At 46.3% G+C, this 17,053-nt stretch overlaps 1 protein-coding gene across 2 annotated transcripts; it reads left to right on the top strand.

Annotated features, from left to right (window-relative positions):
* The first annotated feature begins 4,299 nt into the window (after positions 1-4,299).
* LOC100187734 (uncharacterized) lies at positions 4,300-16,630 on the top strand. Of its 2 annotated transcripts, XM_032602214.1 has the most exons (3): positions 4,300-5,037; positions 10,092-10,134; positions 12,581-16,630. In XM_032602214.1, exons 1-3 carry the CDS (start codon positions 4,930-4,932, stop codon positions 13,009-13,011), a joined length of 582 nt encoding a protein of 193 aa, XP_032458105.1. In that variant the 5' UTR covers positions 4,300-4,929; the 3' UTR covers positions 13,012-16,630. The 2 variants fall into 2 exon arrangements, with proteins under 2 accessions (XP_032458105.1, NP_001127916.1); NM_001134444.1 differs by lacking the exon at positions 10,092-10,134 and having other exon boundaries at positions 4,930-5,037; positions 12,581-12,874.
* Positions 16,631-17,053: the final 423 nt, after the last annotated feature.

Genomic DNA, 17,053 nt, shown 5'->3' with positions numbered 1-17,053 from the left:
GCCACCTTCATTATACGCCGCAGCGCGTTTCATCAAGCGAGATTTTATCTCGGCTGTAAAAGTAGGAGCACAGCTGTTGGCATAAAAAGTGCACTCATAATTGAAATATCATATCGCGGAAGGCATTATCCTATGTACTACTATAAAACAGCAAATGCGCTTCGCTACAGGCGGAATCGAGGATGCGACATTGTGACCTATAAAATTTATCCGCTTTGCCGCGCATGTGTATGCGAAACTTGCGCGTATAAGGACGCTCCGCGAAGCGAAAACTTGCAGATCATCTCTTTTATCCGTCACTTTTACATATCGCCCAAGTATAACACGGGATTTCCGTTTTGTCATTCTCGATGTTCAATATACATATAATATACGTACACGGACGACTTATAGCAGTAAAGCTTTTACTGACACGCATTTGTACGTACTGTCATACATTTCCAGTAATCTTTATGTGCTCATCATTGTCGTGGTAGTCCGTTCGACTTGACTCGATATCGATCTCGTGTAGGTATAAACTCGATCGCGTGCGTCATCTTGTTTACATCATTTTTCATTTATAACTTTAATAACTTTATCTTTATATTTAACTTTGCAATAAATTGATCGCATTATCGTTTGCGCGCGAGTTGCTGTAAGTTAACAACGTCAGCTAATTTAAGCGAAACCCGAATATGTCCAAACATCAATATTAACTCCCATCCATCACATCATGTTTCTTGTTCAATATTATCCAAACGATAGGAATATTACGTTCAACCGCGCGTCGCATCAATATCATCGATCATGGTTTCTATAATTTTCGAATAAAACTCCACGAAAGCAAACTCGTTGACTTTTCGAATGAGAAAAAGTCACACCCGAGTCCTTCCGCGTCAATGTAAACAAGCTTAATCCACACCAGTCACTTTCCCATCATTATCACCTTTATACTGCAGGTATATCCACCGCCCATATAGTACACATCCTCGGATGTACACCAACGCGCGCGCATACGCACGTCGATAGACCCTCACCCACGACTGTAATATCCTTGATGTGGTTACACCGGCGAGAGCGAGAGCGAGAGAGAGAGAGAGAGAGAGAGAGAGAGAGAGAGAGAGAGAGAGAGAGAGAGAGCCTGTCTGTGCTGTTGACGTTCCCCGTCTGTACAGCCGCAGCAGCACACGAGCGTATTATGGACATCGCACGAGTGCAGGATCATTCATAAAGCCTGACCTTGAGGTATACGTGCACTCGCTGCGTAGTATAGCCCTCCGCTCGTTCTCCCCTCGCTCTTTCTTTCTCTATCAACGCTGTTGCTCTTTCACGTCTCGCTGATGTGTCTACGTGTGTGCGAGTCTCCAAACACACAGACACACATGCGCGAGGGCTCGATACCTAAGCTCACGGATGCGGTGTCGAAGGTAGGGGTCGGGCTTTCACGGTTAAGCGCCGGAGCTAGACTTTGAGGGAGAGAAGGGTCGAGGGCAACGAGCACACAATGCCCACGAGATCTACTTTCTCTCTCTCTCCCGCTCTTTTGCTACAGGGATGGATCCCCGCCCGTATAGTATACTGTACAGTGTAGAGGAAGTGCGACGCACGAGGGTGAATGAGAGCCAAGTGCGGAGAAGCCGAAACAAACGGAGGGAGGCAGGGAGAGAGACGGAGAGAAGCTTCCAGAACACGAGGTGCAGATATATTTTGCGTCGTGGCCCGGTTTTCGATTGAGATTTTTCAATTAGTATCCTACTGCTTGCATTGAGTCTTATTATACTGGTATTAGAAGCGTGGTTACAAAAAAAAAACAAGAGGCCGAATCGACACTCCGACGTATACGTTCGTATTAGGCATAACAAGATCGTTTCGCAGAACTAAGCGGAAAGTCTGGCATAAAACAAGCACGTCAAATCTCCATTCGCTCGGGATGAAAGGCGGCTCGGGCATAAAAACAAGAAGCACGTCAATGCCACCCCCCCCCCCAGCGGGGTGCCCCATATACCATATTATCGTCGCTAGAACACGGCACGTCATACGCATCCCCGCATCCATAGATATCGCGCACCCGCACGTATCCACCGGAATCCGATGAAACTGGAATAGGCGCTCGCTCGTTAGCGCGACGCGCGCATCCAGCGATTCGTCCGCAGCCTCGCGAAAGAAGGTCAGCGCGCAGAAAACCCCCGTATTGTCTCCGACTGTATGCATATATGTGTTGAATGCAAAGAGCTTTTGAACCTCGCGCTCGCGCGTCACATCCGTGGGAGCACTGCGAGATTCTTTTTAATGCTCCCTTACATCGCGAGTGTACAGCCCACGCGGTTCGCGAAATCCACAGATCGAGTCGGATAGCGCGCGGGGGTGTCTCGCGTCGGCGCAAAAACGCCAGAGTCGCGTACGTGACATCCCTCAGCGTCTCGCGGCCTTCCTCTACACGAGTATGGATGTATGTATCAACTCGCGAATCCGCGACGTAAATACGCGACGCCGCAGGTGAGGGTGAGAACTGATACATCTCTCCTCGTGCAGAATTCCGACCCGGGCAGCTACAGAAAGAGCGGAGCATCGAGTCCCTGACTTACCGACCTGTGGATGCACTCGCGCGAGCTCGCGTTGCTATATTATTTGGGTCAGAACGCAGTAACCTCTCCGAAGCTTCACTCTCTGTGTTACGTATTTTCTTAAACTGCGCAGTTGCTGCTGCTGCTAGTACGTCGGTAGCTTGTAGTTCTGCTTCTTCTTAGAGGAAGTACTTTTCTAATAGGAAAATTTTCAGTTTCACGAGCTCGCTTTCGGCTCGGTCCGCAAACTACTCGTTTCGACAAAACACTTTTAAAAATTAATGCTATAAAACCACAAATAGAGTTTTTTTTTTAAGTACTATTGAGAGCAAACTTTTCTACAAGAAAAGGTATATAATTGTCGCAGTATAATCAATTATCAAAGTAACAGCTAGAAGCTTCACGAAAAAGCTCTCCGATTCAGTTCTCTCGCGTCGATCGTTGTATTCCCTTTGTACAATGGTCTTGTTTACTTGTTCGAAATGTCCTTATAAAAATAATGATTATAGAAATTTGCCTAATTTTTGGTCATTTTTAGGCATTAGGCAAGTCAACAGTTTAAACATGACAGTAACATGACAGTAAAGCAAGACATTATTTCCCATAGTAAAAGAAAAAGAGCAAATGGAAATATTGTACATTATGATATACCTTTATCATTATTATCCTTTCATTATCATTACCATTATATTATACGAACGATAAATTAGTTAAAAGGACGCTAGTCGTCAGTTTAGGCTATCTGGAGACAGTTGTTAACGATATCGACCTTGGTACGCGCATTGACGAATTAATAATTTATCTAAAATTATTTTTATATAAATTAATTTATATAAAAAGCATACGAGAGAGTTAGTTGAGTCTCGTGAGATCTGTGAGCATGGCGGTTTCCTACGTTACCGATGAGCGTTAATCTTGCGTAAAATGAATTTATTTCACTGTAGCATACGCCTCCTGCGATCCGCAATACCTTCGCCAAAAGGGAACGATTTCCGAATAAACAGCATAACAGTTAGTCGTCGCTCTAAATCCATTACACCGGGAAATCCAAAGATCGGTAAGGTAGGAAATCGCGAGCACACGAAACCGTTAGAAGAAAGTAAACCCGAAAGTAACAACGAGCGAAAGACCGATGTGTCCGGCGAAAAATGTCATATACACACGCAACGTGCCTCTCCGCGAGAGGAAGAGATCACGAGGATAGATATAAACGTATTCTCGTGCGGTTGCGAGAGTAAAGTCCGCGCACGAGTTCGGAAAAGGCAAAAACGAGCGTTTCTTCTCTCCCCCAAAGAGTCGTGCAGAGAGAGAGGGAGAGAGAGAGAGTGAGATAGGGGGGGGGGAGAGCAAGACAGCGCGTGTCTCGTGCAAAATACAAGGAGGGAGCGATCTATATAACAGAGAGACGAGTGATCTACGCTACGCGAGCTCACGCATCGACGACAAGGACAGCCTGAGGACGGTAGCGAAAGCGCGCGCGGGAGAGAGAGGGGCCGAAAAATCAATGGCCGGTCCACGCGCGCGCAAACACGCACATCACACATGCACACGAGTATTCCATCCCTCCCTCCTCTCTCCGGTGCGTCAAACGTCATGCCGACACAGTGCGCGCGCCCTGTGTGTATCAACATTGGAAAATCAATGGTATTCCCGGCCGCGACGGCGATGACGTAGGTGTCCCGCCTCGGCGGCGGCCAATCCCCTGACGGTCTGAATCTCCCACCCTGCCGACCCGACTCCCCACCAGGCGGCACAGTGCGCTGCTACCTCGACCTACGCGGGCCGCCGCCGCTGCCGGCGTGCTCATTTCCGATCGAGCGATCGCACTGCTCAGACGCTACTTTCACGATTATCTCTTTACGTACACACACACGCAAACGCACAGATCGCATCGCAGCACCGTTTTCGAAACCTTACCGAAAAAACATATAAGCGGAGAACAACAGGAATCGTTTGGAAATTCGAAAATTGCCGCGTTGACATCGATAGTCCGTGTAGAAGCACGATCGTAAAGGGGGAAAAACCGGTGAATGCGGTTTTTTCAGTGGACAACTCACGTCAAGCAGTCAGTCAAAGAGAGGTAGAGAGAAACTCAGCTCTGGTGTGATTTATAAATAGTCGAAGCAGAACGACAGCCACGGCTAAAAACGCATCATCATCGGGAGGCGCAACAGCAGCAGCAGCACCTACGAAAACGGAGCGTCGAGGCGTAGCGAGAACCAGCGGCAGCAGCGACGACGCGACTACCCGACCCAGGGGCGGCAAATTTGAAATATCCTTGATTGAGAGCCGGTGACCACACGTGACCAGAAACGCCTGACAAGCATAAAAGTTCAACTCGTTTGTTTACCAAGAGGGAAAGGAGAGATCAGATACGACTAGCGAGATGGCGTTCATGATGCCTGTGGTCAAAAACGAGTGGGACATCTACAAGACCAACCGTAGCAGACGCTCGTCCGAGTGCTCGAATCCTCAGGCCTGTCGCAGTAGAAAGGTGAGTTCGACGAAGCTGTCATTTTTTTCTCTCTCTCGTGCGACTCGGCGCCGACGGTCGACAAAGTTCCGCTGCTGGAACTGACCTTCGCCGCTCGAGAGACCGTTTTTTTTCTCTTCTCGACGGGTGAAAACCAACGCCGATGCCCGTTAAGTGCATTGTTCGATGAACGCTTTTGTATAGGTGCGGTTTTGGTGCGGGTTTTTCACCTCTGTTGAGTTTACATTATACTGACGGTCGTCTTTTGATGAAACACGTGGAATTCCATAATTCCACGTGTTTGATCATTTAGTTCATCGATGTTTATTCACCTAATCAACGCGCCAATATTTCGTCAATAGTTACTAACAGTGCAGTGGTACATAACGTAGTGTTGCTGTAGAACCTCTTTTGTCACACTGTGTCTCGAATGATGAAACGGTTAGAGATGTTATGAGTCTTTTGTAATTGTCTATTTTGTGTATAAATTGAGACATTGAATAACACAATTAACCGATTAATGTATGTGTGCGCAAGTAGACAAATTAATTTTGTAGAATTAGAGCAATTTGGAGCGTTAACTTGCGCGTGCTTCGTAAACTTGTTTTATACATCAACATTGTTGTGTTGCGTTTACGCAATACGCGTTTGACAACAATGCGCCTCGATCGTGTTATCTATTCCTCCGCCGCGTTATCGTGTAAGAGACATTGAATGCACATCCGACTGCCCCACAATAATTTACGGAATTTAGATTAGCGCATATTCGTTTTATTTCTCTAAGCTTATTAAAAAAAAACTTGAAATAATTATCTGCGCCAATTTATATAAGTACCATAGGTCGATCGGTGATAAAAGCGATCGCTCGCTGCATCGTTTAAACGGACGTAAACTGGAATTCAATGTGACGTCGAAGGAAGTAACGCTAATGCGTCGCACTTTAAGAAAGTGAAAAATCGATGCCACTCGAGATGTATCGCGGATGACGTCTGCAATTAAGCGCGTTCAACAGAAATCATTTCGGTGACCCTTGCGCGAAATTGAGGAAAATATGTTTACCAAAACAGAATTACCATCCGTACGTTCGTTAGAAAAATTCACTTTGAAATATAGGAACAAAATATAGTTAACGCCGCGTAGTCTAGAATATGAAAGTTAGCTCACCTTGAAACTATACGTAAAAACATCGGCTATTTTTGCGAACCTTTTTGTAGAGGTAATGGAAACAGAAATGTTTATTTCAACAACTCCTCACTACTGGTAAACATTGGCTTGAATAAAATATTTTTGTTTCAAACAATTTCTTCCCGGATAATGACTATTGATCCTTGAAACTATAGTGCATAACTGTTCTAAAATAAACCTGGATATGAGAGACGCGTTGCTCGAAATTTCAACTATATTTCGAAACAATATTTTTTCTTTTGATCATATTGCATAATCATTGCACAATCATTCGTAAAGTAGCATCAACTATACGAAGAATTCCACTGATTTATCGGCCTTAAAAAATATTCATTTTGATTGCAATACCTCACTTGCCAATCATCGGCTCAACCACTGCCAGACGAGTCAAAATCTATCGACAAAAAAATGCCAATCCAATACGTATATTCATATATACTACAAATTTGCCAAATCCCAAAACGTTCATCGCCAAAAAAATGACGATAGACCCTGCACCCATAGCATTATCGAGCGAACGCGCGTAAATCTCCGGTTTCTCGGCTCTGAATTCCAGCTAATTTTCCGCTAATCACCGCGCATTAACGTCTCAAAAGGTGAAATGACGTCCGTTCCGACAGATTTATCATCGTGGCCTTAATGCACGTCAATGATTGAAAAGTGTGCGGTTGTCGTCGCTGAAGCATACAACGAACCGGGACAGTGCCTCTCGCGCTTCCTTGAGACTCGTGACGCGCACGGGATAGTCACAATTCGCGCAGACGTAAATACACGGGTGTAATTGCACTGCTTGTGTGTACGCCGCGTCACGAGACCCGTGACGAGGAATCCATGTAAAGTGCACTAGATTTCTCGCGTGCTCTACGTACGTACACGATATTTTTTTCAAGTGAAAATAGAATCAACCTTCAGGCTTTCAAGCGGGGAGAAGAATTAAAGAGACGCGGTAAAGAGGTCGATCATACCGCGCGAGCGTCATACGATTATCGGAAAACAATTTCGACTTTGACTTTTATTCGAAACGTCAACTCTTCTTATACGGTAGATCCTCTTGAATACACGCTTATAGAACGAGTCTCGCGTCGAACCTCTTCGACACGGGCTTTAAAAATAAAAGCCGCGTAAATCAAGCCGAGCGTAATCTTGAACTTCAGGCTATTTATAGACGCGCGCGCGCGCGGGACGTCCACAATATCCGCGCGCAAATCCGAAAATTCTGCCCACACACGCACAGATCCGATCGAAAAGATCAACACCGCTCGCGAACGATGTATACACATGCGCGCGCGACCTCTATTTTTAGCAACCGCGTATCCTATTTTAACTTCGCACGCGTATCTTTTATTTTCCTTTTACAATCCGTCTCGTGCTCGCACGTGCTTCGCAGGTGTAGTATCTATGCGTATACACCGTGTGCCACATTCGCACTTGCATGCACGCACACGTCCGCATATATTATATTCGCGACTCCACAGGCGCACGCGCGGTCGTAAAAAAGTCTCTCTCTCTTGATTTCATAATATACGTTTACATACGTATGGCCGTTCGACGAACTCTCCTCTGTGCACCGCGTGCGCCGCACATATGCCGATCTTTCCGTTTCTTTGTGTACGCACGCACTCGCGAGCGATTCGAAGTAGAAAGCACAGCGGGAAGGAGAAGTGAAACGCTGCAGTGCAGCAGTGTGTGCGGGAACACTTCGCGAAGTCTGTTGCTCTTTGACAAGTCGAGGAAGGCTTGTCTGCGACGGCGAGCGAGCGGCTTTTGAAAGTAAGCGTTTCGCGGATAGTTTTCTGCTAAGCTGTCCAGAGTTGCCGGGTGATATTTGCGTGAGACGGCTTCGAGATGCTCTCGAAGCTCTTTTTTTCTCTGGTATACTGGCTGGCTTCTTCTTTCAACAACTCGAGATCGAAATTCAATCGCTGCGCGTTTGACCTATTAAAGGTCGTAATAGGTCGTTGATAGATTCGCTTGAACACCTTGACGCGTTGAACTCGCTGAATTCTCGATAAGCTTGTGATTAGTCACACGAGGGGCACGAGGAAGATATAAATAGAATTGGAAAAAAATGATGAGACGGTAAAATCGATTGCTGAATATAAATCCGGATCCACGTGAACATCTGACAGTAAATCGTTGCAGGTGGGGAAATCAGAATAAATTTCGATAAATTATACGGAGTTCAAACGTATGGAATCATCGTCTCGAGAGAAAAGTAAAAATTGTCCAACCGCAACAGCGCTCTTATATATCGATTCATCTATCAATCACGGAAAGATAAAGAAAATCTAATTACGAGAAATACAAATATATAATTGGGAAGCACACGCAATATCTCCGGAACGTCTCGCATTAAAGGCCACCTGTCGCCAAAAAGCCGAGGAGATAACGGTGCGCCACGTCAATGTCGGACTATGATAATTCTTTTTTTTGACGTAGATACGTGTAACGATGAGCAACTTCTTTACTGTTATGTACACTCACCGCGCGCGCGCGCGCGCGCAGTAGTTCTTATCTCACGGCTATATGCCTACTCCTTCTTTTTCTGTGTTGATAAATAAAAAAGAACGATCGGCGCTGCTGCACGTTCGTTTTAAAAGCGCAAAAATATAACACGCGGGACTATACATAGCTGCTTGGTTGTACACGTACAGTCAGCCCGAGAAAATGTCGCCGCGATGAAAGTCTTTTTCTTTTCTCGCACAGTGACGCACCGCGAATTCCGACCTTGCGACCTTGCGCCAGTTGGCTGAATATTTTCGCAACTTTGCATCGCGCGGATTCTTTATCGGAAACGATTCTCACCTCTGTATATTTGTATACAGATACTCTTGGAAAAATTGTGCAATACATGCCGTCGGCGAGTCATCCTACTCCTGTTGAAACGGTGTATACAGCAATCCGCGCGTCATCCGGCAAAACACTTAGGAGATTCTCTCCAGTGTGTAAACGTGCGCGTTCCGCGAATCGAGATTAAGAAACTAGTCGAAACGAGCACGCGAGAGAGCCGTTCCGAGGAATTTCAGGTGCCCAGTGGTGCTCCTACGTCGTGCGCACGGAATTCTGGCGTCACTCGTTTTCACGATTTTTCTTCTCGTCTCGTATGCGATTGAGTTGAATGGTTCGACTGAAATCATTGCGTTATTATGCTAAACAAACGCGAGAACTACTCGCGCATTCCAGAACAAAAATGCGCCATTAAAGTTAATAATACCCCGTGGGGAACGAGAATCTCGCTGCATAAACTAACGCTATTTTTTTTCTTCCCTTTTTTTACGGTAACACTCGCGATGTGAAAGAAAGAAACGCCAGCGAACGAAAGTCCAGCGTCGACGATGACAAGAGAATAAAGGGAAACCTCGAGGTCCGAGAAAAAACGAAGAGACGTTCTCATCTCTTTTTTTCCTCGACATCGCGTGGGTTTCCTGATGGTTATACATGGCGCATCGACGCCCGCGATAGTATTAGCAAGGACGATTTTCAATTCCCGCACTCTGCGCAGCGGTTGCGACGTTGCACAAGACGCGCAGATTCTCTCGCGCGCGGCCGCGAAAAGCGAAGGACGAGGGTTGCCGTTTCGCTCAGCTCTTTGTCTATACTATATTTATAAGCTTTGCCGTTTTTTTTATCGAGCTCGATTATTATAATACGAGCATACGCGATACGTCATGTTGTGTTGATGATGATGATTACGAACTTTTGTTTGCATGATATGGTCGTTTGATGATTAACCCGCGGGTCGTAGTGTTGGAAAAGAGTAATCTCGATGGCTTTGTTGTAATTTATATATATTGAATTGATTGGATGTATACTTGTATACATATTATGCATTGTGTATGTGGACGTCAGCGATTAACTCAATACACATCTTCACATTTTTTGATTTTCAGAAAAATGTGATTTTGACTGCGACTGACTATGTCCTTTTAAAACGTATGTACGACTACTCTACACTATTTCCTGTAATACTGTTTTTTTTTACTATTACGATCGCGTGTATAATCGTTGTTCCTAGCTGCTGCACTGGGAATCGTTGCGTGCGGCGGAATTTACTTTTTACCTTAGCTTTTGATGAAAGATTTATGAGAAAAAAAAGATACCACATCGCCTCGAGAAAAAGTAAATTCTGCCACACGTAGCGGGTAATTTTTCTGGCTAACGTAGTAACAATCGAAAGAAATCAATTTACAAATTTGATCCTGTATTCGATACACGCAGTAAAAGCACTGCTACAGCGTAGTTGAGATAATCCTAACAATACAATGCATAACCAAGCAATCATCTGATCAGCCGATCAGTGCATAATAGTCCCCCGTTCGATCCAACGAGAAGCAGTTTCCTTCAAGGCCACGGAAAATCCGTCCTCACCCGCGGCGGCCAATAAATAGAAAGCCTTGCTGTACTACGTACTGCTTCTCTCAGTCGCACTCGTAATCATTCACAGCTCCTCGCTCTCTAGACAATAGGCGCCAGAAACTCGAATAAATCCGGAAAGTCGGCGATTGCTCCTGACTCGCGGTTGTTTTTTTTCCGGATCAGCGAGAGAGGGTGCGAGGGCACGGCTGGAAATGTCAGGGTTAAACGTTTGCTTATCCGTGCGCACGATCTGTACTTGAGAGAGAGAGAGAGAGAGAGAGAGAGAGAAAAATAATAACGCATACAGAGAGCGAGGCTAACACCGCTATTAACCCCTAGAGCGATAAAACCGGTTTCTATAATATGAATTTCCTCTCTCTCGCGTCGCGTGCTACGCGGCTCTATTTTATCGAGCAGTTTATGCTATTTCATGCCCGGCTGTATTGCGCTCGCTGCAATTTTCGGATTACGCGCGCCGCAACTCGATATACCACTGGCGCCGGCGTTGATAAAATAGCCAGCTGTGGAAAACTCGTATTTTCATTTTGGTCATTACCAGCCATTTCCGCATTGCTGCTTTATTGACACGCGAAGTTGATGTTACTCGTGGATTGTTTTATAATCGACTGCGAGAAATCGTTTCTCGTATATACGAACGGAGACTGAGGACAAAAACTTTGGCAAGTCCGCACCTGCACCGTTCGTCGGCCTTCTCCTCTCCGCTGCAGACGAGTATAATACGACAACGGGGCGAAGGAAGGGGGGGGGGGGCGATCGCGCGGTCGTGAAAGCAGCGAAACCTCGTGACTCACGCACGCCTACTCGCTCGTCACGTGCTCGTCGAGCGCACATATAACAGCCTCGTATGCATTAATGTATACGCGTGTGTGTGCATGAGCGGCCATGTGCTCTCGAGCGCCGTCGCAGTTTTCCGTTATAAAAATCGCGCGTCGTGAAATCGAGAGCATCGGCAGATCGCCGTATTTAGTCGCGACGCTGTACTCTTTGTCAACGCTCGTTATATAAAAAAGGAGAGAATGATGCGCACGGTCTTTTTCTTTTCATCGGTGCAGGGAGCTTGTGGGATTTCCGATAATCGCGTTCGCGCTTTCGCTTTGTTCCTCTTTTGGGTTGGGTATTTATAATTCGCGGTTTTTTTCTCCGTCACGCGTGTTTTATTCCATCAGAGGAAATGTAAGAATCACGCGAAGAAAAATTATAACGGCCGGTGACGCTACTCGAGGCCGTAAAGATAATAATCGCTAATCTTATCGGTCGAAAAAAAGACACGCATCATCAAAGCCGCCAAATTTGCTCCCCGTCGTCGTCGTTATGCCGAATCGTTTGTCACCCGCGGTGGCTATAATTATACTATACAATTCTTCCTATGATATACACAACCACAAGAGTCAGTCCGAGTCGGCGTCAGCCTTGCGCGATTGGCCGATTTCCGCAATCCAATTATTATCGGGAGCACACGCGCGCTTTCGCTCCGCCGCGACGCACCGGAGATTGGATTCGATTTGAACGAGCTGTTTTGCGAGCGGGCAAAAACAATGCTCGTATGTGCGGGACAAAAAAACGCGCCAGTATATAAATAAAGCAGCGCGCGAATTTTAATGTGGTCAATGAAGAGTTTCCGGTGGTGTCCAATTACGCCGATTACAAGCCATGCGTGTGTACTTTTTCTGCTTAGGCGCACGTGTAGGTGTGTATATTGCGCGAATGTATGCGCGGACTGAACGGACACATTTTTATGGGCCGTTGTCAATGTTTTAACGACCGCGGGACGTCGCGCTATAGCATAACTCGACTCGGCTCTATTTTCGGAAGGCCGCGCGCTGGCGGTAGTTTTTACCGTTGCATAAAAATTATATCCGAAAGGCTGGCGACCTTCGCTGGCTCGAGTCGAAGTCGGAAGCGGAAACGCAATATAACGACTAACCATATGATTTATTGTGTATAACAGAGAGGAGGGAAAAGGATGTAAAGTGAAGGATCCGTTCTGTTTTGTCTGTTGCAGGTCTCGGAATGCTCGAAATCGGAGGGCCCCTCCTTGTCGACCTCCCCGGGCTCGGACTTTCTCACGTCGCCGGCCCACCGGTCGGTGCCCCTCAGCACGCGTCATTTCTCGCGCACCTCCTCCCGCGCCTCCCAGAGCTCCCTCCAGTCTCCCAGCAAAAGTACCGGCTCCTCGCCGCCGAAAACCGGCAGCTCAAATTCCCTCAACAAGTTCCACAACCGGCTCGTGGACAAGCTCAAGCGCTCGCTCAAGAAGGCCGACGACAGCGGCGACGACCAGCGCAACCTCTCGTGAAACAATCAGGGGGTTTTGGGCCGGCCTCCTCCGTTCGGCTCGAAACCGATCGACATAAGACGCACCTCGGCGCCCCAGACGACCTGCAATCTAAGCGCCTCGTCGTCAGCAGGCTGCAACAACAACAGCGCCGATGACGCGGCCCGGTCCTGTCCGGAGCGACCCCAGCCTCCGGGCGCGAGCTGCACCGATCGCCACGAGGCCAACTCTTGGTAGCCGCGCTGCTGCTGCCGCCGCCGCTCACGTAGCCGGTCCTGCTGCTATCTTTGAGGCGCGACGATGATGATGCGTGACCGCGCATCGCGTTCTCGTTATACCCGAGAGAGTAGAGATACTCCGGTGCTTTTCGGAGAGAACCGGAAAAGTGCGCCGCGAGTGCTTTCGAGATCCACCGGCTCTCGAGCGCAAGGCAAGAGAAAGAGAGAAAGAGAGAGAGAGCGAGAGAGAGAGAGAGAGAGAGAGAGAGGATTCACGACAAAGGTAAATGATGCTTCCTTCACATTCTCTGGATTCTACTACTACTACTACTACCACTACTACTACGACGACGAAGACGACCATGATGATGATGATGATGAGATGATGATGACGATGGTGGTTGGGAGATGAGAAAGTTGAAAAACACACGGGGCCCCGAAACTCCACTCGCGCGACTCTCGTATATTATATTATGCACCATATGTCCAAATATCAGAATCGGACTCGCCGCGCGCTCGAGACACACGGTTTCGTCTGTTCTTCATCCAACTTCTCGCGTGCGGAGTCTGCCTCTGCCCCAAAACCAAACGAACGAATCGAAGCAGCTCAGCCACCTCCACCTCTGCACTGAAGAGACTCTTCACGTACATATACGCTCGACCCGAGTTCCTCTCGCGAAGCCTCTGATGTTTCCCTTGGAACTTTGAGAATCACCCGCACGGAGCGACCGGAATAAGTCTCATCTCGATCGTTCTCCTATATTACACACCGAATATACACACTCACGGCTTCGACAGGCCGTTTCCTCGATATTTCATCTTCGGATGCGATCCTCTTCGCAGACACACACCCACACGTACACCTTCACACACACACACACACATGCGATGCAGGCCCGGATGAATTGTACGCAAGCCGAGTACTCGTACGGGCGGTTCACTCACGTTCACTCGTACCTTCTGTATAGGAGTATAGTTCTGTATAGTCGATATGCGCATATAGGCGAGGAGCCTCTCGAAAAGCTGCTGTGTACAAGTATGATAGCGTTTAGCGATGTTGTACCGTATAATGTAATATCTGTGCGAAGGCGTTTAACGATCGTACTTAACTGTGTGAACCGAGCCCGATAAGTTATAGTTATAGTCTAACCATTAGAGTAACAGCAGACGAGTGAACCGCTTCTGACGAATGCTCGGTTTCCGCAGCCAGAAGGATAAGAAGAAGAGAGAAAAGAGATCGATGAGGCGAGAGAAAAAAAACAGCAGCAGTTCCGCCGGACTGTCTCGAATCCCGGCAATGTCGCTGGCGAGTCACATACACCTCGGCGTCTTAGAACAAATACATTAGAGAATATGTATAGGAGGAGACTTCGCCGGCGTTCGAGGCAGTCGCGTCAAAGATATAGTCGAGTCGCTAGTTGTAGGGAAAATCGATTCCTCGCAGTCTAACACACATACGGATGATGTCGCTTGCCTATTATCTTTTCTGTTATAAATCAAAGCTTTTGTTCTCGATTATTCTCCTCTACTATACTATGATAGCTCGTAAGATCGCGCGATCACATCGGCGATCATAGACATGCGACAGACGGAGAATAATATACAGTATATACATTAGGATTATGTGTTTCGAAGGAATCTGAACTATATTTAGAAAATAATAACAAATGAAAAAGAGACCGCGATCTTAGCTCTTCAACGAAAGCCTATTCAACTCTCGTCTATACGATATGGATATAGGTACATAGAGACTTACTCAACGGTCAGACACACGCCAAAGCGTTATTGCGAGCTTTCTCGTACTTAGGAAGCGCGTAACGTATGCGTCATGCCCTCGCACGCGGAGGGAAGCCCATCGCGAGCGCCAGAACATATTTCGCCAGATAATTTACCTCGAATTCGAGTAACGAGAGAGAATCTGTCCGCACACCGTAATAGCGATCAATTTGTGCCGGTTGCGCAACTATCTCTCCCGATGTAATAAAAACACGCGGGAGCTTATTATTCAGGCTCGTTGAGAGCGCGCAGCGTAATGTCCCGCGGGTTTTCGCTGCAGCGCATGCGACGGCCACGTGGAAAATGCGTGATCGGCCCAAAGAGAGAGAGAAAGACGGGATGATTTTGGCACGCGACTTCTTCCCTCCGCTTGCGTTGCGCTTTTAAAATCGCGCGTCATCTATATTCAGCAAGAACAGGACAGATGCCTGGTCGATGCACCGCTTGTTTTGACGATCTTCGAATCTTGCGACGAGTTGATGAGCGAAGATGTCGAAAACGAGCGGTGCATCGACTCGGAAAACATTCGCGTGCGTATACATCAGGCGCGTCGTATACGACTTTTTTTTCATTTCGTCACCTTTTGTTTCTCGAATTCGTCCGTTAGTTCGAGGCCGTTTTCCGTTCGCCGCACCCGAGATCGTCTGGCTCGCGAGCGAAGATCGGTAATCTACGAACACTCTTCCCCCCCCTCGCCCCCCCCCCTCCGTATACCCGACGCTGAATCGTTTGCATTATTTCCGCTTTGACGTTCCGCTTTGACAAAATTCAAGGTCAATTTCTCACAATGATTACCATTGCAATGATGCTTACTTTATATAACATGTGAAAGATACAAAAGCTCGAGGAGAAGCGAAAGCCGGTCTTTACCTATTGAGTAGTATGCCGCAAATTCGTATTTTTGCCTGCTTGCCTGTGCGCCAGTTTTTAACGCCTGAGTCGTTCGATTCTTTTGCCAAGTTCGAGGCTGTCGCATATACCTATATATACATATACCTATATACATATACCTATATACATATACCTATATTTATAATCGCCAAGAGCTCGAATTGTTTCGTCGTTCATTTTCAACGGCGCTGAATTCGAGCTTTTGTTTGCACCTCGGCGAGCACAGGTCACCATCAGCGACAGTCGAGAATTCGGCAAACCAAACGAAAGGGCGTCAAGCGTTCGGCAAATTCGCTCGGCAAACCTGGCGAGATAACGAGCGTTTGCAGGCTTATCAATCAATCGGCAACGATCCGGCCTTATCATCTCCTTGGCGTGTAAAATTAATGGAATTTTATTTAAAAAATCTGTCTTAATTAATCTCTCTATAAAATTGATCGGCGAGCCATTCGATCCCGATGCGTCCACTGCCATGGCCTTTTTCTGGCATGTCTTTTTCGGCATTGTTGTGCGAGCACACGCGGCAATATTGGGGAAAAAGGCCGAAAAACGTCGGCATCGGGCGTCGGGTTCGACGGCTCGCCTGGAAACATTGTCTCATATTTTGTAACACATTTAATTAAATTCTTAAATTTCCAGCTCGCTCGTACGCAATGCTCTCGTTGCGCAGCGACCTTGAACGTCAAATCTATTTTGTTTTTTTTTCCAGAGGAATATCGACGTGCGAAAATAATAAGCTTTCATTCACCGCCTGCCGCTGGCATCCCCTTTTCGGTAAATCAAACAGGCACGAGTAACTGTCTATATATTATGCGATATAAAAACAAAACGCAAAACCAAGTATAATAAGCAAAACAAAAGAAAAAAATATCCTTGCGAACCTTGAAAGCAACGTAACGATATATATATATATATATATATATATATATATATATATATATATATATATATATATATATATATATATATATACATATATATTTAAATACCGCGCGTATAACTCTGTGATACACCGTAAGCTCTAAGATATAGAATTATTTTGCAATGATATGAAGTACATGCATATAGGAAAAAAGAATGATGATACTGCGAAAAATAGCGTAAGAATTGAGAGGAAGGTTGTGCGTGCACTGAGAAAAGAATATTTTTTCAAATTCTTAATGTGATATAAGTACGTAACACGGGTTTACTTGAAAAAAAAACGGAAGAATCAAAGAATCTCCGAGCTATAATTAGCTTTTAACGTTTACTTAAACTTGCATTAAGCGAAAATAAAAAAATATATCAATTCGATATAAGGTCGGATTTCGTTTTC

Source organism: Nasonia vitripennis, chromosome 1, assembly GCF_009193385.2.
Source record: "Nasonia vitripennis strain AsymCx chromosome 1, Nvit_psr_1.1, whole genome shotgun sequence".
Classification (NCBI taxonomy): domain Eukaryota; kingdom Metazoa; phylum Arthropoda; class Insecta; order Hymenoptera; family Pteromalidae; genus Nasonia; species Nasonia vitripennis.
This window is presented reverse-complemented; position numbering and strand designations above follow the sequence as displayed.